At 38.4% G+C, this 22,857-nt stretch overlaps 1 protein-coding gene across 1 annotated transcript in view; it reads right to left on the reverse strand.

The window, feature by feature from the left end:
• Positions 1-1,888: 1,888 nt before the first annotated feature.
• Positions 1,889-22,857, reverse strand: part of COMMD1 (copper metabolism domain containing 1) — a gene marked incomplete at both ends in the record, with an annotated part of 146,094 nt that continues 125,125 nt past the window's right edge. Inside the window, one exon of the mRNA XM_084234711.1 lies at positions 1,889-1,996. Within this exon, the coding sequence (XP_084090837.1) occupies positions 1,889-1,996 (108 nt within the window). The remainder of the gene's footprint in view (positions 1,997-22,857) is intronic.

The following is a 22,857-nucleotide window of genomic DNA, read 5'->3' on the forward strand; positions in this document are numbered from 1 at the left end:
GTTAAATGTGGGAACTACCTCCAGCAACCAGTTTCTTTAGTAATTATAATTCTGAAAAACAGTTTACATTAATTTTTAAAAATATCTTCTCCCAACAACCTAAAGCTTGAGATATACTAAAAGAGTGTCCACTTTTGTCGCTATTACTACATTCACAGGCTGTCCGAAATAGAGCTTCAGTCCATAAGAATGATTTCCTCTCCCTGTTGGTCCATGTTCCTCCAGGCTTCCACAATCTTTCATTGACTATATGAATCAACACTAATGAGGTAGCTACAGTTCTTCCTTCCAGTGAAATATGGAGCCCCATTATCTAATGAAATATTCTTTTCTTCTATTTTACAGCAGGAGCTTAATTCTCCAGGATCATATGATGGTAGTCCTGGGAACAGAAAGTAAGTTTTAATAATTCTTTGCCAAACCACATGCTTTTTCTGAATCTATTTACCAATTCAAGATGTTTTCTAAAGGGTCCTCATTTAAAATGCTCTGGTCATTATTTGCTAACTGCTGGGATGGTTTAAATCAGGGAGAAAGCCAGTCATTTCAGCTTAGGTACTTGAAGAGCTCCTAAAATATCTCCATTTCAGAAGAATATGCTTAACAGAAAAGGACTTATTCCTGCCTGGAATAAACTCATTAGAATTGACATATCCTGTCACTGTAGACCAAGAGAACTACACTGTTTGAACACATTCATCTCAAAGGCAACTGACAAAACCTATTCAACAAGAAGCATAGCTTCAAAATAATGTTTGACAGTTTCTTCCTCATAAAAAATTTTTGGTATTGGGTATAATTTCTCAACTAGCACATAGTTTTTACACCAGTTCTCTTAAAGATGTTTTATTTGATATATAGGTATATAGGTTAAGTTTTCTGAAGTAAAAAATCTCTTATTACCTCAGTAGACACTCTTCCCTTCCTACTGTCATAACTTCAGTTAAGTAAAAAAGGCTCCCTTTGTGATGAGGCTGGATTAGTTCTAGATTTCAGAAAAGTCCCAAGTTTCTAAGTAGCTCAAAGAAGATCCCCCAGATTTAGGCAGAACTAATCTAAATGCCTGAATCAGTTCTAGAAGCTTCTCAGGTTTTGCTAGAGTTGGCAAAATTCTAGATTAAGCAGACTCTTCTAGGCCTCAACTCAAGACATACTGCGTTTGTTCAGTCTTGAATTTATATGAATAAGATTTTTTTTCCTTCTTTTCTAATTCTTGCATTATATTATTATGTATAAATACCAAAAATCCTACCCAGGAATAAATGACCATAACAAGGGTTTCTAACACTACTTAGTCCTACTGAATACAAGTGCTTGGGGATAGGGGACAGGAGCCTCCTTCTAGGAAAAAATGTTTTTATGAGTGCCTCTAAATGCTGAAGTGTAAGAACCTCTGTAATAAAACTGTAAGAGTAAATGAAAGGATCGGGCCTCCCCAGTGGCGCAGCGGTTGAATGCTGGGTTGCGAAGCTGCCTGCAGCCTCTGCAGTGCCGGTTCAATCCCCGACCGCAGGGCGAGGGTCCCACATGGCGCGCAGACCTCTCCTGCCACCCGCTGCTCCCCTCAGCAGTGTACTTTGGTCCTTCTGCCTGCTCTGCTCCCCGCTCTGGCTCTGGTGAATTCTCTCACCCTTCCGCACCTCTGAATGTACCCAGTGCTTGTATAAACAAACAAACAAACAAATAAATAAATAAATCTTTAAAAAAAAAAAAAAAGAGTAAATGAAAGGGAGAGAGAATGAAATCCCAGCAAGCAGAGGTAAGCAAGACTTGAATTTTAGGATTTAATATTAATGTGGATAATGAAGCTACAGTGCTTTTTTTTCTTTTTAAATCAGATCAGTGGGAAGGGATCATAACATCTTAGCTTCAGTAACTACATCTTCAGCTAGGCTGGCTGCATCAGAGTGCTGATACTTTCTTCAACTTCTGAAAGTTTCTTCAGAACTTGGTTGACCTTGGCCTCATCAAATTCCAAATACAGAAATTCAGATTCCTGGAAAACAAAAAGGATGCTTTAGAAGAGACCCTCAAGACAGCCAAGCTCTGGATCTGGCATGACCCAACCCCAGCCAGGATCCTTACCCCACAAACATGGCTCTGGTTTCAATGCATAAATGATACTTTACCCAGCAAAGCAAATCCACAATAACACCTCAATGGAACTAATTCTATAAGGTGTTTCATAAGTGGTCAAAAGGTACATAAATGTCAACACCTGACATTTGTCAGGTGTTCCCCACTGAACGTGAGAAGCTCTCTCCTTGTCTATCATCACATTTGATACCATAATTTTTAAGGTAAGCACTTCAATGTTATTGTTGAATAAATGATGATGTTAGGGTACAGACTTATAACAAAGTCAGAAAAAGCCTGAATCAGATTATGAACTCCCAACTCTGGCTGACTCCAAAGTCCATGTTGTAGCGACAGTACCTGTAGAATAACAATGGAGAAGGAATTGGATTGGCTCTGTGTTAGCTTGGGAATTTGGCTAACTTGGACTTAGTGGTTAATCAGAAAATGTGATAAGCTGTGACAAAGTTGCTTGGGTAACATCAATAAGATAATTAAAAGACAACCAAATCTTGAAACAGCCTTAAACATTTCTAGGACCTTTCCACTATAGGCCAACTCTCCCAAGACTCCCCTCAAACACATCACTTGTAGAATCAGCTGTAGATGAGATTTATATCAAAGAAAAAGATCTCTGAAGTGTGGTCCACAGTATCTCCAGAGATAATGGCAAAGTGTATATATCTGGGAGCAACTATCTTCAAGAACCTTAAGAATAATAGTCATGTGATCTTAGAATAGTAAGAATTCAGAGATCATATAATACAACTGCCTTGCTTTCCAGATAATGAAATTGAAGCTCCTAGCATGTTAAACGACATGCCGATTGTCCCTCTGTTTGCTGATGGCAGAGCCATTAGATGAATACTCATTTCTCTACATCTTCCTCTCTAAATACCCTGGCATTTCCACCTCATCCCCAAAGAGACAAGTAAAAGGAGTGTCAAGTAAAGGAAGACCAACATTCTTTTTCAGAAGAAAGGAGTTACTCTATCATCATTTGTGAAGAATCTTCACTTTGAAAAAGGACTGAACATCCCCCAGGTGAAGCAAGTGCAGAGGAAAAGAACAGGCTTCTCAAATGGAAGTCTTCCAAAGGAAAGGGAGGCAGCTTTCCTTGACTACAGGGAACCTTCTCATGTATTTGAATAGGAGAGGTATACTCTAATATGTGAACTGAGAAATTGCCAGTTTATTTAGTCAAGAGCAAAAACCAGTTTAAACAAAAGGAAAAAGCTCCTTGGGCCTCCCTGGTCGCCTAGCAGGTAAGTCTCAGTACTACCACCACAATGGCCCACCGTGACAGCGACAGCCTGATTTGGATTCCCCAGTCAGGGAGCTGACCCATATGGGGCAGCAGACCTCTCCTGTTTCACCCACTCTCCCCTTAGCGGTGTATTTCAATATATCTGCCTGTTCTGCTCCCCACTCTATCTCTGGTGAATCCTCTCACTCCCCACATCTCTGGCCTACACACCAGTTCTACGCAAAAATAAACAAAATCTTTAAAAAAGAAAAAAGTTCCTTGTATTTGTGATGCAGGAGGAGTTATCTGCTTTTGCAGAGAAGATCCAATTTATGACAAACAGAACAGTTCAGTTGACTAAATTAAGAACAACTCCCAGATTGAATGTCTCTTATTCTTTATTCAGCTTTATTGAGCTCATTATCCTGACTTTAAAACATTTTTTTAATATTGGCCTTTGAAACAATGGTCTAGAAATTAATAATTACGAGTCTAGCACATTTTCAAGAAATTTGCAGAAAAGACAATGCAACCCATGTTTTACTCTAGAGAGAAAATGTCAAGTACAATAATAAATCACCTGGTTTCCATTTACCGGAAAAGAGATTATCAAGAGCAATGTTCAGACAGATCGGAATACTCAAGTAGAGTTTATTAATAAATAGTTAGGATCTTTCATGATTAAAGATCATTAATTTTTTTTTAATTTTTAAATTTTTTTTTTATACAAGAGCCAGGGCACAGGCCACATGCGCGGGAGGGTGAGAAGATTCACCAGAGAGAGAGTGGGGAGCAGAACAGGCAGACTGACGAAATACCTGCTGAGGAGAGCAGCAGATGAGACAGGAGAGGTCTGCTTTGCCATGTGGGATTCTTGCCTGCCGGCTGGGATCACACTACAGACCCTGTGGACAGCTTCACAGTGTGGTGCTCAACCGCCTGCAAAGATCTTTAACCCTTTGCACTCCGAACCATTCTGGACATTGGCTACCAATGTCCCCTGAGAGGGGACAGCGGAGTGCAAAGGGTTAATCTTTTGTAAGTTTCAGTATACAAATTACATTTACCTTTGCTTTAATTAATGAAACTAAGTTTATTTTTAAGGGGAATCAAATACTAGAGAGAAATGGCAGAGCAGGCTGGATGGGAGAGTCCAAAGGTAAACAGCTATATTTTCTAGATACTCAAAATCTTCACGTCTCTTCTTAAAACAATACACACTAACAGTGTTAGAAAAACCATATTAGCTATATATGACTCTTGAACAATTTATCTGAAATGGTCCCCATTATGCTATCAAAATATTTTATCAGGACTTCAACTGGGGCTTAACATACAGAGCTTTGTTCAAATTACACATTTGGCTTGGGTACACTACAGACAGCACATCTAATGTACCTTGAAAATATCTTTAGAAAAGCAGGTGACACTTATCAAGCTAGAAGCAGAGTTCAAGTTCAACCTGAAATACTCATTTTTCCACTCCCAAACCACTCATCCTGATATGGGGCTAACTGTTAACAATAATGAGATGGCAAGACTAAATTCCTGCTTTTAAAGAAGATGACACTAATAAGTGAAAAGATATTCTATGTTCGTGGGAGGGAAGAGTAACATTATTAAATGGTCATATTACCTAAGCAATTCATAGGTTCAATATCCATCATCAAACTCCCAAAGACATTTTTCAAGGAAATAGAACAATTACAATATTTGTATAACACCACATAAGGCTCTGAATAGTCAAAGCAATCCTGAGAGAAATGAAGAAAAATGGAGGCACCACACACACCCTGACTTCAAACTATACTACACAGCAACAGAAATCAAAACAGTAAGGGATTGGAACAAACACAGAAACACAAGTCCGTGGAACAGAATAGAGAGCCCATAAATACACATGCACAAATATGGAAAGTTGATTTTTGACAAAGGAGCCACAGCCATACAATGGAGAAAAGAAAGCCTCTTAACAAATGGACAGCCACGTGTGAAAACAAAACTAAGCCCTTACTTAACTCCATACACCAAAATTAATTCAAAATGGATTAAAGACTTGGATGTAAGTCCTGAAACCATAAAATACTTAAAAGAAAACATAGGTGCTATATTCTCAGACATTAACTGCAGAGATGTATTTGGGGACCCAACCCCAACAGCAAAGGAAACAAAACCAAGAATAACAAAGGACACTACATCAACTAAAAAAAACTTTTGTATCTCAAAAGAAACTACCACAAAACCAAAAAGATAACCTACAGACTAGGAGAAGATACTTGCATATCATACAACTCACAAGGGGTTCCAAAATCTATAAATTACTCATATAACTCAACAAAAAATGAGTAGTTCCAAAAATACATGAACTACTTATATAATTCAATAAAAACAACCCCATCAAAAAGTGGCTAAATAGACACTTCTCCCCAAAAAAGACATCTAAGGGTAGATTAATGCACATGAAAAAATGTCCAACCTCATTTATTAAAACAGAAAAGCATGATACCACCTCACTCCTGTGGAAATGGCCACTACTAAAAGCACTGGAAACAACAAATGTTGGCAAGGAAGAGAAAATGCTGGCAAGTGGAGAAAAAGGAGCACTCATCCACTGGTGGTGGGAATGTAATTTGATGCAGCCTCTATGGAAAACAGTATGGAGATTCCTTAAGAAACTAAAAATGGAAATACTACATAATCCAGTAATACCACTTCTAAGTACCCAAATAATATGAAAACTCTAATATGAAGATTTATGTACTCCTATGTTCATGTCATCGTTAATGACAATAGCCAAATCATGGAACCAACCTAAGTGACCAAAAACAGACAATTGGATCAATAAATTATGGTATATATACACAATGGAATATTACTAAGCTAATTAAAAAGATGAAAAAGTACCTTTGGGGACAAAATGGGCAGATCTTGAGGTCATTATGCTAAGTGTGGAATGTCAGAAAGTTAAAGACAGATAGGAGTTGTTTTCACTTATTTGTTCAATATATGTAACCAAAGAAAATAAACTAGCAAAGCACAGTAAAAAATAATTTTTAGACGCTGAAAAATATACTGGTTACCTGGGGAAAGAAGGGAATAGAGGGGGATAAGGGAATGGGGAATGCAGGGGAGAGGACATCAGCACAGTAGTTTTGGTTGAGGGTGAGTGAAGCATGTGCACATATGAAGGCGTGATGATGTACCCCAAAAATTATGTAGCTATATAACTGAAAAATCAGTAAAATTTGAGGAAAAAAATGTTAAAAAAATAACCACTAAAAATAAATACATTTCTCTTTTTAAGTATTTGAGTAAAGAGTTAGAATGTGCTTCTTTTCTTGTAGAGTGTAGATATAGCCTGGGGTAGAGTCAAAAAGTGGTTAGTGGATGAGTAAGTAAGCACATACATCATTAAGAATATGTGCTGTCAAGAAATGGGCAGAACTTAAAAGACATTTCTCCAAAGAGGAAATGCAAATGGCTAACAGGCATATGAAAAATGTTCAACATCCCTTATAATCAGGGAGATGCAAATCAAAACCACATTGAAATATCACCTTATAGCAGTAAGAATGGCACATATTAAAAAAACTAGCAACAACAAATGTTGGCGAGGATGTGGTGAGAAAAGAACTCTCCTACATTGCTGGTGGGAGTGCAAACTGGTCCAGCCACTATGGAAAGCTGTCCGGAGTTAACTCAGTCTACTAAAAATGGAGCTACCATACGTCCCGGCAATTCCACTCCTAGGGAATCTACCCAAAGGACACAAAAACATTGATTCAAAAGAACATCTGTACCCCTATGTTTATTGCAGCACTATTTACAATAGGTAAAACCTGGAAACAACCCAAATGCCCCAAAACAGATGCCTGGATCAAGAAGATGTGGTATATATACACGATGGAATATTACTCAGCAATCTAAAAAGATAAACTCATGCCATTCACAGCAACGTGGAGAGAGCTGGAAGGAATTATGCTCAGTGAAATAGCCAGGAGGAAAAAGAAAAATATCGGATAGTTTCACTCATAGCAGAAATATAGGGGAACCAAATAAGACATCAGTGTAGAAAAATAGTAACAGTACAAAACACAAGAAAGCATAAACAGACAATTATAAATCAGAGACATACTGCAAGGGAGGAGATGGGAGAGGAATCAGAGGGAGGGAGGGAGGAGCACAGGGAACTGAGGTACACGGGTACATTTGGTGAAGGAAATTCTATGGGGACTACACCTGAGGGGGTGGGAGGAAGCAAATATTGTTTTAAAATGAACAATGATGTAAAAAATAAAAAGTAAAAAAAAAATTTAAAAACCCTGACAAGTGCAAAACTCACAAGGGAAAAAAAAAATGTGTTGGGCCTCCTTGATGGTGCAAGGGGTTAAGCACAGCACTGTGAAGCTATCTGTAGCCTCTGTAGCACAAGTTCGATCCCCAGCCTTCCAGGGATTTACCCACATGGCGCAGCAGACCTATCTCACCCACTGCCCCACTCAGCAGTGTATTTCAATCAGTCTGCCTGTTCTGCTCCTCACTCTGTTTCTGGTGAATCCTCTCAACCCCACTCCCTGCACCTCTAGCCTGTACCCCAGTTTTTGTATGCATAAATAAATAAATCTTTAAAAAAAACTTTGTGATTATAAGGAGTTTACATTATAAGGTTTAAAATCATTATTCGAAATCTGAATAGAAAATAAAGGTAAAATATTCAAATATTCATGCCAAATGTAAAAGCTAAAAAAATCATAAAATCCTAAGAAGAGATACTTGAGAGGCCATCCTCTCCAAACCAACAAAAAAATCCAAGCTAGCTTAACTGACTTCTAGAGAAGTCCCTCTTACAAGTTACTAAGGAACTTCTCCCCCAGGTAACCAATGTAATACTCTTCAGAAAAATTGTACTTATCAAGTCAATAATGCAATCAATAATGCTTTAGCTTAAACTCATTTCCTAGCAGGATAAGAGTGTATAACTGATTATTAATCTATATAATGACTGAAGGCTGTCACTAAGCAAGTGTTTGTTTTTTTCTGTCCACATGCTAAATAAATAACGTTCATTTAAATGACATCCTTACAGAGGTCCATAAACATAACCAGAGCAATTCTTTGGCAAAACAATACTACAGTGACAAATGCTAAAAACAGAAAATAAAAAGGACAATGACTTAGTCATGGTTCCTGAGTGGAAACCATGTAGCATAAATTCAACAGAAATCCTATAACCTATTTTCCACATTATTACTTCTCATGCAAAATTTCCACAAAGCTTTATCCCTGATTTATTGGTTCCACTTAGCATTGTGATACAACTCTGACAACTTTCTATAAAAATGCTAAAGTTGTGGGAGTAGGTGTGTGTGTGTGTTGTGGGGGGGGGTATGAAAGGGAGAAAGGGAACCTTAGGATCCTGCTAACCATTACTGATTCAAGAAGGCCACATACTGTTGGTCAGATTTCTTAAGGTTTATTCCCAAGATTTTCTTTTAGTTTCATTTATTGATACAAAAGGACTTTGGCTGAGCCCTAATTTTAGCCCTAAGGCCTATGCTTCAGTTTAGGCTGTCCTTTCATACACTAAAATTAACCCTCTGACAGCTCTGCCACACCTAGTCTTCTAGTTTAATAAATGGAGAGAGAAAGAGAACATGTGGCAAACATCATAATTGGTGACAGCTTCTTCAAGAGCAATTATATAATAAATAAGATACCCAGTATCTTTGAACACTGCTCACCAGAAGTTCAAATATCTTCATAAGTAAACCTGTGTTCACTACTCATTTCATACTTCCTGTGGGCTTTCTCACTATTATCATTGATACTGACAACCTAAACTAACAGCTTCTCTGTAGTAATGGATCTTCTAACTGCCGTCCTAAGGAACTATTTATCCAAAATTAAAATGATATAGTTCCCTGAAAATAGTGATTATTCTCCACTTGCCCTTTATATCCATTCTCCACCCTTCTCTGCCTTGTTCCATGCCCTCTGAGTATTCCCAAAGAGTGTGTCACTCCCTATTCTCTGGCTTACAGTTGGGTTCAGAGAAGAGGAATGAGAGGTCAAGGTATTTATTCCCCACCCCAACTCCTCCTTTGCCATTTTCAATATTTTCTATGTAAGGGTATTGTTTCTACATTTCCCACTTTACTTTCTGTTCTCAATAACAACTTCAGTATAAACAAACATAAACATGGTTCTCTCCAGACTGCCAAAGTACACAATCACCAAATACAAACTCCAAGGATGAACAAAACAAGGATTTCCATCATGTCTAAGTTGGTAGGAAGGCTGCTTTCCAAGGGATGACTGGATGAATTATAATCAATGTTTGACTTTTTCTATTATCACCTGATATTGAAATCTTATAGCACTGTGATATGAAAAGGAAGCCAAAAACAGCAACAACAAACATGGAAGATTAGGTTTAATTAATAATTTGCATCAAAGGTCTTGATAGAAGAAACATGTCCTCCATCTCTAAAACCTGCTTTAATAGCCTATATCCAAAACAATGGAAAGCTTATGCTAAGGCTTGGCAATTCAAAAAGGAAAATGTGTGATTTATAATATATTTTTTAAATATTCCAACAAAAATTTTTAATAATACCTATTACAACTAATGGTCTTTAACTGGGCTTTTTAATCCTGAGGAAATTCTTCATTTCAAAGATAACAGCTAAGAAGTCGTACATGTACTGTGTCAAAAACATGTTAAACTAATTTTCCGAAACGGAAAAAAATTGTACTGTAAGTCATAAAGTAAGTCATCTTACCTAGGGTGAAATAAGTATCCATAGTGGGCTAAGAGCTATGTGAGAGTAAAGGTCTCCAGGACTAAAATAAATCACTCCAGTAAATGTGTCTCAGTACATATGACATGTGTTCAAAGTCAGAACTAGCTTCTAGAAAAAATGTTTAGCCATGTTTCTACAATCTTCTAGATGAGGACAGAGTATTGCCAGTGTAGCATGACAGGATTAACCATCATTGGACAGTTACTAAGCTTTCTAGAGATGTCTTTCAGACATATCAAAGGAGTTTTGTGAGAACTTGAAAATAGGAATTAAAGTATTTTTAATAAAGTAAAAAGCCCCCATTCCCACAAATTCTTTTGTTAAAAAAATTATAGAAAAAGCATGAACTTTAAATAACTAGAAACTTGAGAGACATGAGAGACACTGAGAATCTAGTAAGTTTCATATTACCAATGATGGTAAATTACTAATAAATCTAAGACAACTCACTTCAAGTTACCAAGTGTCACACACAGATTTATATAAAATGGCAAAAATTTTTAAATAAAGTATCAGGTTTCAATTTTTCAAAGACCTATTATTTGTTGCTTTACTTCTTTTTTAGGCCATCTTTTAAATATTTCTATAAGATCAAAAAAGGAAGTGAATTGCAAACTGGTTAACCTGACTAAATCATAGCAGCTCTGCAAAAGTTTTATGGAAAAGGAGAATACGGCTATTGAACTTTCATTGTAACTTCACAAAACTGCTTTGGAAAATCATATCTGTATGTACAATTTAAATGAGAAAGATCTTTTCATCTCAAATATTCCCCTTCTTTTAGAAACCATTGCTATTGTTTCCAGTCCAGACAATCTTTAAAACATAAATACTCCCAGGAGAGGCAATACAAAGTCATTAACATCCTTCCATTACTTAAATCAGGACATTTCTTTCCTTTCATGAAGAATGAAGTCAAGCAGACTGCCTTAAAATACAGGGTACCTAACATGGTCTGGGGGAAGAGGGTATATAGGTAGAGCATAAAACAAAAAGAACTAGGGAAGTATCAAAGGCAAAGCCCATTATCAGATGCACAAATCCATATACCAAGTATCTTAAGCTAGCCACATCCTTGATCTATACATAATCTCCTTGCCTTTTTAATTACCCAATCACCAAAGTTGGCAGCCACCAGGAAAATCTAGGGACCCTTACAAAGGGGGCATTAGCAAGATATACTCAATTAAAACAAAAGCTGAATTTACACATAAATACACATACCCATAACCCACACACCCTTTTTTTTTAGGTCCATTTCCCCAGAAATTTATTTTTTTAATTTATTATTATTATTTTTAAATTTTATATATTTATACATCATTTTTCATTTTTGCACAATGTATGCATTTTCACCTTGGTTATAGTCCCCATACAACTCCCACCCCCCTTATTCTGACCCTAATCTCTCCTCTCCACCTGCCCCGCCCTTAGTGTATCTCTGGTTTATAGTTGCTGGTTGATTTTGATTTTTACGTTATTATAATTAGTCTTTTTCCTGGTCCCTTATTTAAGTTTTCTAAATTCCTGCTATGAGTGAGACCATCCGGTATTTTCCTATTTCTTTCTTTCTGGCTTATTTCACTGAGCATGATCCCTTCCAGCTCCATCAATGTTGCTGCAAATTGCATGAGTTTATCTTTTTTGGTTGCTGAGTAATATTCCATTGTGTATATGTACCACATCTTCTTGATCTAGTCATCTATTTTTGGGCATCTGGGTTGTTTCCATAGCCTAGCTATTGTAAATAGTGCTGCTGTAAACTCAGGGGTGCAGGGGCCCTCTTGAATTAATGTTTCTGTGTCCTTTGGGTAAATACCTAGGAGTGAAATTGCTGGATCATATGGAAGCTCCATCTTTAGCAGACTGAGGAATCTCTACACAGCTTTCCATAGTGGTTGGACCAGTTTGCACTCCCACCAGCAGTGCAGGAGAGTTCCTTTTTCTCCACATTCTCGCCAACATTTGTTGTTGCTAGTTTCTTTAATATGTGCCATTCTTACTGGTGTAAGATGGTATCTCATGGTAGCTTTGATTTGCATTTCCCTGATTACAAATGATGTTGAACATTTTTTTCAGATGCCTGTTGGTCATTTATTTGCATTTCCTCTTTGGAGAAGTTTCTTTTTAGCTCTTCTGCCCATTTTTTTAAAAAGATTTATTTATTTATTTTACACAAGAACCTGGGTACAGGCCAGATGTGCAGGAGGGTGAAATGATTCACCAGAGACAGAGTGGGGTACAGAACAGGCAGACTGATGAAATAAACTGCTGAGAGGAGCAGCAGGCACGACAGGAGAGGTCTGCCGCACCATGTGGGACCCTCGCCAGCCGGCTTCGTTCGAACAGTTACTGCAGAGGCTATGGACAGCTTCACAGCATGGCACTCAACCGCCTGCGCCACCAGGGAAGGCCCTCGTCTGCCCATTTTTTGACTGGCTTATTTACTTTGTTTTTGTTGAGTCTCATCAGTTCTTTGTAGATTTTTGTGATCAGTCCTTTATCATTTGTTAAGTTGCACACACCCTTTCTGATGCTGTGCCTTAATTTTTATCTGCAGGCTCAAGGCTGTGAACCAACAAGATAATGTGATTTCAGTATACTGTTCCTTCAAAGTTGTATAAACTTCAAAGGGAGAAAGAAAGTGGGAATATGCCAGGAACAGAACCCCTGGGATTCTCTGGTTTAAGATTTCTTATCAGGGAAAAGATTAGATACCTGATTTTGAAGAAAACTAGACATGCCTGTTTTGCCAATGTGTGATGAAAAGGAACATGTATTGTGGCCCAGGCAGCACTGATTTGTTTCTCAAAGGCAGAAAATAGTTTGACTTTGCAAGAATGAGTTTCTGTCATTGGCAGAATTACATACTGCTAAACCAAGATTATCACTTCTTTTCCTCCAGAGATTTCAAAGCAGCCTGACATATATTTTGTTCCCCATTACAAGCCAGTGGACAATGAAAGATTTAAAACCATCAGTCTTCATTTTACCACTAGGGGAAAAAACAAAAAAAGAGAGACCAGCCCTAGTTATATGAAGTCTGGAGGTCCTAGCTCTTTGGTTCAACCCTCTGCTTACTAACATCCATATCTGACTCTGAGTTTGGACACTTTCAATCCTGAATAGTGTACATTTAAGGTTTTCTGTAATTTGAAAAACTTTATTTGAAATTTATATGGAACCAGAAAAACCCTGAATAACAAAAGAAATCCTGATACAAAAGAGAAATAACGGATGTTATCACACACTGAGACTTCAAACTATACTGTAAAGCTATAGTAATTCAAACAGTATGGTATTGAACTAAAACTGGACAGACAAATGGAATAGAACTAAGAGCCTAGAAATAATCCCACACTTATATGGACAGTTGATCTATGACAAAGGAACCAAGAGTATACAATAGAGAAAGGAAAGTCTCTTCAATAAACAGTGTTGGGAAAACTGGATAGCCACATGCAAAAAAAAAAAAAAAATGAGACTAGACTACTATCTCACATCATATACAAAAGTTAACTCAAAAGTGATAAGTACTTGTGTAATACCCAAAACCATAAAATGCATAGAAGAAAACATAGGCAAAGCAATCCACAACACCAACTTCAGAGATGTCTTAACTCAGTGAACCTGGCTCCAACAGTAAGGGAAACAAAAACAAAAATAAACAAATGGAACTATATCAAACTAAAAAGCTTCTACACAGCAAAAGAAACTATCACTAAAGTGAAAGGACTCATTACTCAATAGGAGAAAATATTTGCATATCATACATCTGACATGGGGCTAATATTCAAGATCTACCAAGAATTCATACAACTCAACAAAAAGAAAAAAAAAATAAATAATGGACAGATGAACTAAATGGACACTTCTCTGAAGAAGACAGACAGATGGCCTAGAGACACATGAATAAAAATGCTAATCATCACTTACAAGGGAAATGCAAATCAAAATCACAAGGTATTTCACAACTGTTAGAATGATCCTCATCAAAAAGACCAGAAATGACAAGTGTTAGGGAAGATGTGGAGAAAAAGGAACTCTGTTATGCTGTTGGTGGGCATGTAGACTAGTCCAGTCCCTATAGAAAAAAAGTATGGAGGTTTCTCAAAATACTAAAAATAGATCTACCATGTGACCCAGCAATTCCATCCCTAGTATCAACCCAAAGAATGCAAAAATACCAGTAAGAAGGGATATATGCACTCCTGTGCTCACTGCAGCACTATCTGCAGTAGCCAAGTTATGGAAGCAACCCAATTGTCCAAGAACAGATGAATGAATTAGGAAGATATGGTCTATATAACGATGGACTTACTATTCAGCTATATAAAAAAAAGATGAACTCCTGCCATTTGTGACAACATAGATGGAACTGGAAGGGATTATGCTAAGTGAAATAAGCCAGAAGAAAGACAAATACCAAGATGGTTTCACTCATGTGTGGAATATAAAGAAACAAGACAAAGGAAAAAACCCTAGACATCTGACTGCAGAGCTGAGGCTACCAGTCAAGGAAGGGAGAGTGGAAATCAAGAAGGTAGGGGACACAATAGACTATGGTGGACTATGGGTGCTTTGGTGAGTGGGTGTGGTATAGGTAACATACATCTGAAGAGGTATGATCCTATACTTCTGGAATCATATACATTATTGTAAACTAATGTTACCACAAAAAAAAATTTAGGTGAAAAATATTTGTGTAAAAAAATTATTTTTAGGGTCTCCCCTGGTGGCGCAGCGGTTGAGCGCTGGGTTGCGAAGCTGCCCACAGCCTCTGCAGCGCTGGTTCGATTCCCGGCCACTGGCAAGGGTCCCACATGGTGCGACAGACCTCTCCTGCCACGCCCGCTGCTCCCCTCAGCAGTGTATTTCATCAGTCTGCCTGTTCTGTTTCCCACTCTGGCTCTGGTGAATTCTCTCACCCTCCCGCGCTTCTGACTGTACCCAGTGCTTGTATAAATAAATTAATGAATAAATAAATCTTTAAAAAAAATCCCACTATAAAAAAAATTATTTTTAAGTGCTATGGTTTGGAATGGAAATAATCATACTAGCTTTCAGCTACATAGCACTAGGTCCAACGTGACAACGGACAAAGAACTAGAGGAACAATTGCTGAACAGATGGAAAAGGAAGTCACACTGAAGAAGGGAAAACTTCATTTTAATCTTAAAGAAACCAAATGACAAAACTCTTTAACACATGATAAAAAAGTAATGCTAATTTTAGTTTGATGTTAAAATTGCAGCTCATCATTCTTGATGAGGTACATTCTACATAGAGCAAGCTCATTTGCAAACAAGTTTGACAAACTGAAAAATGTTTACCTGAAACGAAAGATTTTAAAAAACAAAACAAAACTTAGCCAGAGTTGCTTGTTTAAATAATACCATTAGTCAGCAGGAACAAATTATGCAATGGCACTTGCTTTCTAAGGGGTTCTTCATAATCTACAGATTAAGACTGGAGAAACATCTTGATACTTCCCAAAACAGACAGGAGAATAACAGCAAACTCCTTAGGGGAGTAAGACATGAGTGATAATAATCTAACCAATTCTGGGACTACAGATTTCCTCCAACTAGAGAGATCACTAATATGTTCTTGCTAACAGCACCTTCTACCTGTCTCCAGCTTTCTCAATGTGATTTCTTTTATGTCCTTATGTCAGTACAACTAAGCAGAAAACAGGCATATTTAGAAAGAAGCATTTCCCTTGATTCTTCTCAGAAGCAGAAAATAAAACTAAGAAGAGCAAAGGTTGAGATGACCAAGGATGAGAAGAGCTTTCAAATTCAGAAAATGCTCATTAGGACAGAAAAAGTTTTGGGTGATTTTTTTTTTTTTTTTTGCTGAGATTATATGCTTTGAAAGAGAAACTGATTTTGTTGGGTTCCCAACAAATTGCAAATAAGTTACAATCTGAGGCACTGGGGTTTGGAACTTTTAATATATCAATTTGCAAGGGACTCAGTTCAGTTGATAACAATCCCTGATGCTTGAAGAGTCAAGTAATCACTAAATATTAACAGTTGTTGTTGATGATCTCGCATATGATTCTAAGCTTGCTGTTTATATCGTTCAGAAAAGAATAGTCCAGAAACAAGAAACACATGCAGGCTCCCAGTGGCACAGCGGGTTGAGCCCTGCTCTGTGAAGCTGTTTGCAGCCTCTGCAGTGCCGGTTCGATTCCCAGCCAGCCAGGGAGATACCCACATGGCGAAGCAGACCTCTCCTGTCTCACCCGCTGCTCCCCTCAGCAGTGTACTTCAGTCCTTCTGCCTGTTCTGCTCCCTGCTCTGTCTCTGGTGAATTCTCTCACCTTCCCGCACCTCCGGGCTGTACTCCAGTACTTGTATAAATAAATAAATCTTAAAAAAATAAAGAAAGAAAGAAAGGAACACACGCATGCACACAAACTACATGTTGATTGCTAGGTCTGCCAGCCCAATATGGCAAAAGCCTTATCTGGCATCATCTTGCTAAACTCAATTTTCAAATGTCACAATCTATATGGAGGCTACCAGGATAAAAGTTGCCAAGAAGAGGACTGAAAAATGGCACAAAAGAAATCGCTCTAATCCTTACTTCCAGGTCCTATTAAGTATCTTGCCTACAATACTGTGTCCTAAAGTCCAGCTCTGAAGACTGACTCAGGATCTGGCACCACCATTCTGTCAGAGTGGACAAGGGAAGTAGAAGTATTTTATAGTCACTGCATTAACTTAGTCAGTAACTACTCTAACTCTTACTATGAATTTCTAGAGGTGGCTGGAAGAAAGGAGAGTGCACCTAATTATCTAGGGTTGAATTCTGACATCACTTAGGTTATCTGGGATATTTGTTCATATGCAATAATCACCCCTCATATTAACATGGTACTTTAAAGCTTAGAAAGTGTTTTCACATGTAGGACCTCATCTGATCCTTAGAACACTCCTGTTAACTAAGCAGAGATCAAGTTAGAGGTAAGGTACTTTGAATAACTATAGAAATGACAGACTTTGTTCATCTGACCCAAAGCTAATCTTTTCATCCAGAAGACTATCGGATAACGCAATGGATTTCATGGAGTATGACATACTCGTGATCTAATTTATGGAGGAGAAAAAGAGAAAAAAGATCTTATTTATTTGAAATTATCCACAATTCTAGAAACTGGAGGTTAAACGTTCATTTCTTTGCAAATGACAGAACAGGAAGTCAGGTCATAATTGGTAAAAAAAAAAAAAAAGGCTTTTTTACTTGGTTATCATTCATTCAGTAGACTTTGGAGGTGGTAGAGGAAACAGAAAGGTTGTAGGTTGGGGGCGGGGGCAGGCAATGCAAGAATCATCTCTGGACCTTGGGGGGAAATATAATGCCTAAAATACAAAAAGCCATAATTAAAAAGAAATCAGCCTGGAAGACAGGAGTAAGAGATTGTGAGGAAAGTGTGACAGACTAAAGACAGCAGCAAATTCAAGGCGATACAGAAATAACACAAAGGATAACAATAGCTAACATTTATGAACACATACAAAACGCCAAGTAATAAGCTAAGTATACTTTACAGGCATCATATCACAATAATAAGGAACATTTTATACCATTTTACAGATGAGGAAAATGGAAAAGATGAACAACTTGTTTAAGGCCGCACAGGTAACAAGTGGCATAGACAAATTTGACCCACGTCTGTCAGGTTTTAGAGTCCAAGTACTTAACCATTTCACAATCCTGACTCACATTCATATATAACATAAGCACATAATTAATAGTCACTAAATACCCACATGTGCACATTGTTCTGTGATTCAGTTAACTTTAACAGACTCAAAGAAAAACTGAGTGTTGACAATATGAAAACCCAAATCAATCAAAAGTGGCCTATAAAAGTATCTGGATAGGCAATGAGTAGCTCTGGCTGCATGTGGAAGATTCCCAGCATTATTTTAAGTATACTGGGGCAGCAGCACAGCTGAGTTAATACATGCAGGTGATTTAGGCAGAAGAATGTTATAGAATGTAAATAAGAATGTAAAGTCTTATTCCAAGGCAAGATGGCTTTTTATTTCTTGTGTGTGAGTGTTTGTGTGCACACAAGCATGCACATATGAACTGATAAGGAAAGGGAAGCAGGGAAAGGGGAGTGGGGGCACTGGGGGAGAAAAAGGGTCTGGAGAGGGAGGAAACCTTCAGTTATACATAGCTACTTGTACTCATCACCAGGAGAGCTGAAGGCAAAGTTTATCTTTGTAGTCTATGGTCTAATGTGTATTGTTCCTTGACTGAGGCTCTTTCTCCCATCACCCCAAATCAGTCAGTAGAATTAAAAAAACCTGCTTAAACCTAGAGTTCTTCCTATCTATAATCAGAAGGAATTTTTAATTCTGCCTTTTGTCTAACAAAAAACATTATTTATCTGGAAAAAAATCACAGCAGCATTTATAGACATTTTTGGAATGCAAAAAGAGAAATATATTCAATTGTGAGTTTAAACATTTAACATCCTTCACATTTGGCCTCCATTAATTCTCTGGCTAAGTCAAGTGTAAACAGGACTGAGTGGAGGGAGGGAAAGACAGGCCTTGATAATGCCCCAACCAGCATTTTTCATTCATATATAATCAAAATTTGACCGAAAACAAAAAAAGAATGCAGGCAGCATACATACAAATAATGGGCAAAAAATTATGCATGCTGTACATTGTAGTCTATCTTCTTTAAAAAGAACATATTTACCACTCTAAGATGATGTCACATTTGTAGAATAAAGGGCATTTAAAAAATTTCATTACACTGTTTCACATATACAAAAATAAAACTCTCCTTTCCCCAGATTCATCATTTGTTCAATTGTTTACATTTTGCCACATTTCCTTTGTCATTTTCTTTCTCTCACAACCAATTTCATGCTCTTTATCCACTACAACTTCACTGTATATTTCCTAAAGACAAAGTCATTCTCTTATACAGTCATAATTATACAATATTGATAAATATGACTGTCTAATCTAGTGTATATTCAACATTTTTTTGCCATTTGTTTAATTTTTTTCCCCATAAATGGTGTACTCTAGTGAGTACAAACAAGGAATAACCATAATGTTGTAGCCAACATTACAAATGTGGAATTATAAATTTAAAACATTTTCTGGTTTAAAAAACAAATCTGGTAGTCAATGCAGCCCTGTGGAGTCTCTGAATCTGATGATGCTCACTTTTATCCACTTTTCTAGGTCTGCCTTTCCTGCCTCTTTCTCATCTGTTCCATCAAAGGAGGTCGCCCATGGCCACTGCATCTTCCTCTGCCAAAGCCACCTCGGTCCATGCCCCGGCATGGCAAAAGGCTTTTCTGACTCTGCCACAAACACCTCTGAACATTCCACCAGGTCTGCTGCAGTCCATGAGGTCACCTTTTCTTTTCACCTGCCACCTGGGCCATGGTCACCAGCCAGCGATGAAAAGGGTGGCAGAAGCAAGTCTTCAGGCTTCACGACCTTACTCTAGTTAACATTCTTTTCTCCAAATGAGATTTTGGTTTCCACAACCCAGACTGGGGCATTGTCAACCTCCGGCTAGGTGTTGGACATTTCCTCCTCTGCTCAGGTTCCCTTGGGAAGTCCAGTGACTTCTTGGGAGGAGAAACTGTCCTCTCTTTCCTCCTCAACTCCCATGTGACCAATTGGTTGTCCACAGCTTCCATGGGTGGTAGCATTCTCTGCCCTCACTCTGCATGCTAATTGTTGGAAACTTCTTCCAAGCAAGAGACCTTTGTTTGCTCCCTTGAAAATCTTTCCATCAAATCACTCCACAGCATGTGCCTTCCTGGTGGCCTAAGGGTTAAGTGTCAGCACTATCACCACCGCGGCCTGAGTTCAATCCCAGGCAAGGGAGCTAACCCACATATGGTGCAGCAGACCTCTCCTGACTCACCCGCTGCTCCTCTTAGCAGTGTATTTCAGTAAATCTACCTGTTCTACTCCCCACTCTATCTTGGTTGAATTCGCTCTCCCTCCCACGCCCCCCTGGCCTACACCTCAGTTCTTCTATGCAAAAATTGAAAAAAAAAATCACTCCACAGCCACCTTCGCAGTCAGGAGTCATCATAGGACACTGACATCATGTTTGGGCTTTCCTATTTCCTTATTCATAGAATGTCTGGTTGTCATGGTAATCTTATCAACTCCACACTGCTTAAAGAACTCATCCAGATCATGGAGAGTCACACTATCATTTAATTCCTGTACATAACCACACTGTTGTCAGTCTTCATCTGCATCTACAGCTAGGCCCAATAAATTGAGATCTGGTTTTCATCCTTGGGGCCACCAGGCTTATTGAAGCCACTCTGCTCTCCAGTGCTGCCATTTCTAGACTTTCCGCCTTCTGTTCACCTCTGCTCATGCCTCCATGACCAAACCCCCAACTTTCCTGGTCCCAGATATTATGGCTACTCAAGCTCTAGTTCTTTCCTGGTCTGGAAAATCCTCCAGACTCCTGCCCATAAACTTATATCCTGTCAGAATGAACTCTGTCTGCTTCCCATAGCTGCTGCTTTGTGGGCTACACTGACCTGGAATCCAGTTTGAGGAGTGACTGTAGAATCCAGTTTGAGAAGCCACCCACAGTGCCTTTGTTGGCCACAACTGTTCTGCTGTCCATATTAATCAAGTACCCACAGGTATTCTGCTAAGAGTAAGTGCTCTAGGGGCCTCCCTGGTAGTGCAAGGGGTTAAGACGCAACCTATGAAGCCATCCGCAGCCACTGCAGCATGAGTTCAATCCCTGGCCAGGGAGCTACCCACATGGTGCAGCAGACCTCTCCTGACTTGCCTGCTGCTCCCCACTCTGCCTCTGGTGAATCCTCTCACCCCCCCCACCTCTGGCCTGTACCCCAGTTCTTGTATGCATAAATAATCTTTAAAAAAAAAAAAAGGAGTAAGTGCTCTGAACCAGTCAGCTGTGAAGAGGAATAACTGGTAGGAGAATAGGATGGTGGTATGGTGACTGGCTAAATGGGGTAGCTCCCAGGTATCTGGGGATAATTGTCATTCTGTCCATATCATAGCCTAGGCTGGTTGTAATGCTCTTTGCTATACTGAAGTTGACTAGTCTCAGTGGGCTTGTTACTGTCCTTTAGTCCTGCAGGTATAGTGACTGCTGGCTGTAGCCCATAGGCAGGGTAAGCAGACTGAGTGCCATATGCAGATTGAAATGCATAGGAAACTTGTACAGTGGTGACTACAGCAGTGGTGGTATCATAAGCATCAATGCTGTAGCTGGGACAGGCTGAATGTACACCTGGAGGATAGCTGTGGTAGTATAACCAATGGGAGGTAGTCCATGGGTTCCAGAACTTTTTGCCCATATACCTGAGGTCTGTGCATATCCTTGAGTTTGGGCAGTGTAAGCACTTAGCTCTGCTGTACTGCAGGTTAGCTGGAATTACTGTAATTTGAGGATGCCATTTTCTCTTCTTTATATTAAAATTTTGTCAAATGCCACAATGATGTCTGTTTGAAAGTTTTTTCACTGGTTCCAAATCCAGAATCACACATTGACCACATTTAGATGTCATACGGCTTCACTGTCTTAATTTGGAATAGTTTCTCATTCAACCTTTTTTTGTGTTTCTTGATCTTGACACTTTTAAACTAGTTATTTTATAGAATGTTATTTTAGGTTTGTCTGATATTTCCTTATGATTAGATTCTATGTGTGTGTGATGCTTATCTATTTACTAGTTCCTATCTGCTATGATTAGCGCACATAAGCTTTGAAGCCACACTAACCTAAATTCAAATCTAAATCAAAATGACCATTTTCCAGTTATATAGGCAGATTTTAATTCTGTAATCTGCAAAATGGTGATGCTAACAGAGTTAACTAGCTAATGTATCCAAAGCAACTTTACACAATTGGAGAAGGTCAGACGACATCTTACACGCCTCTGATTTTACCTGTAACATTAAGATAATATTGGGAGGGATTGGGGTCAAAATAAGGGGGTTGCAATTGTATGGGGAATATAAAAATAAAATTAAAAAAAAAAAAGATAATATTGGTTGGTTAAGCAGCACCTCTGTTTACTTTCCCAAAGGGAAAAAGAAGGTTTTCACTCTGTCTTTTGTAATTTAGTCTGACCAAAGAACTTCACTGCCAGCCTAAAATTGGCAGCAGCATTTTTCAGCTGACTAAAGTAGCCTAAGATGTACACATATGCTGGCTAGTGTAATCCCAGTAATAATACCAAAGGTGCCACAGCAAGCATGTTCCTTCCTGCTGAGCGCCTGCTATGACACAGCCGGGGCCATGGAGTAGAACTGTATGAGTAAAGCAACAAATACAAAACCTTCAGACTAGAGCTTCTGAAAATGTGAACCTGTTTAGGGGATTGTTAATGACTATTTTGAGTGGGGGGGATCAAGAACTTAAGTGCAAGCTCTGTCCTCGCTGGCAACTTATTACTGCCAATCCTGAGAGGACTACCCAAATCAAGAAATTTTCTTATAGTCAAATTAAGAAATAATTTTAATATTCAACAGTAACACTGAAAAATCAGGAAGTCCTGGTTAATGCCATTCAGACTTCATTTCCATAATTCCCTTGCTCAGAGCAAAAAGGTATACAGAGCATTTCCAGTCTGTTCAAGTGTAATAATTTCATGTTTTCTACCTTCTCTTAGAAAACACCAATGAAATTATTCTAGTTATTTAAAAAAAATAAAGAATTTTGCAAAGC

The sequence above is a fragment of the Talpa europaea genome, assembly GCF_964194135.1.
Source record: "Talpa europaea genome assembly, chromosome: 6".
In the NCBI taxonomy this organism is placed as follows: domain Eukaryota; kingdom Metazoa; phylum Chordata; class Mammalia; order Eulipotyphla; family Talpidae; genus Talpa; species Talpa europaea.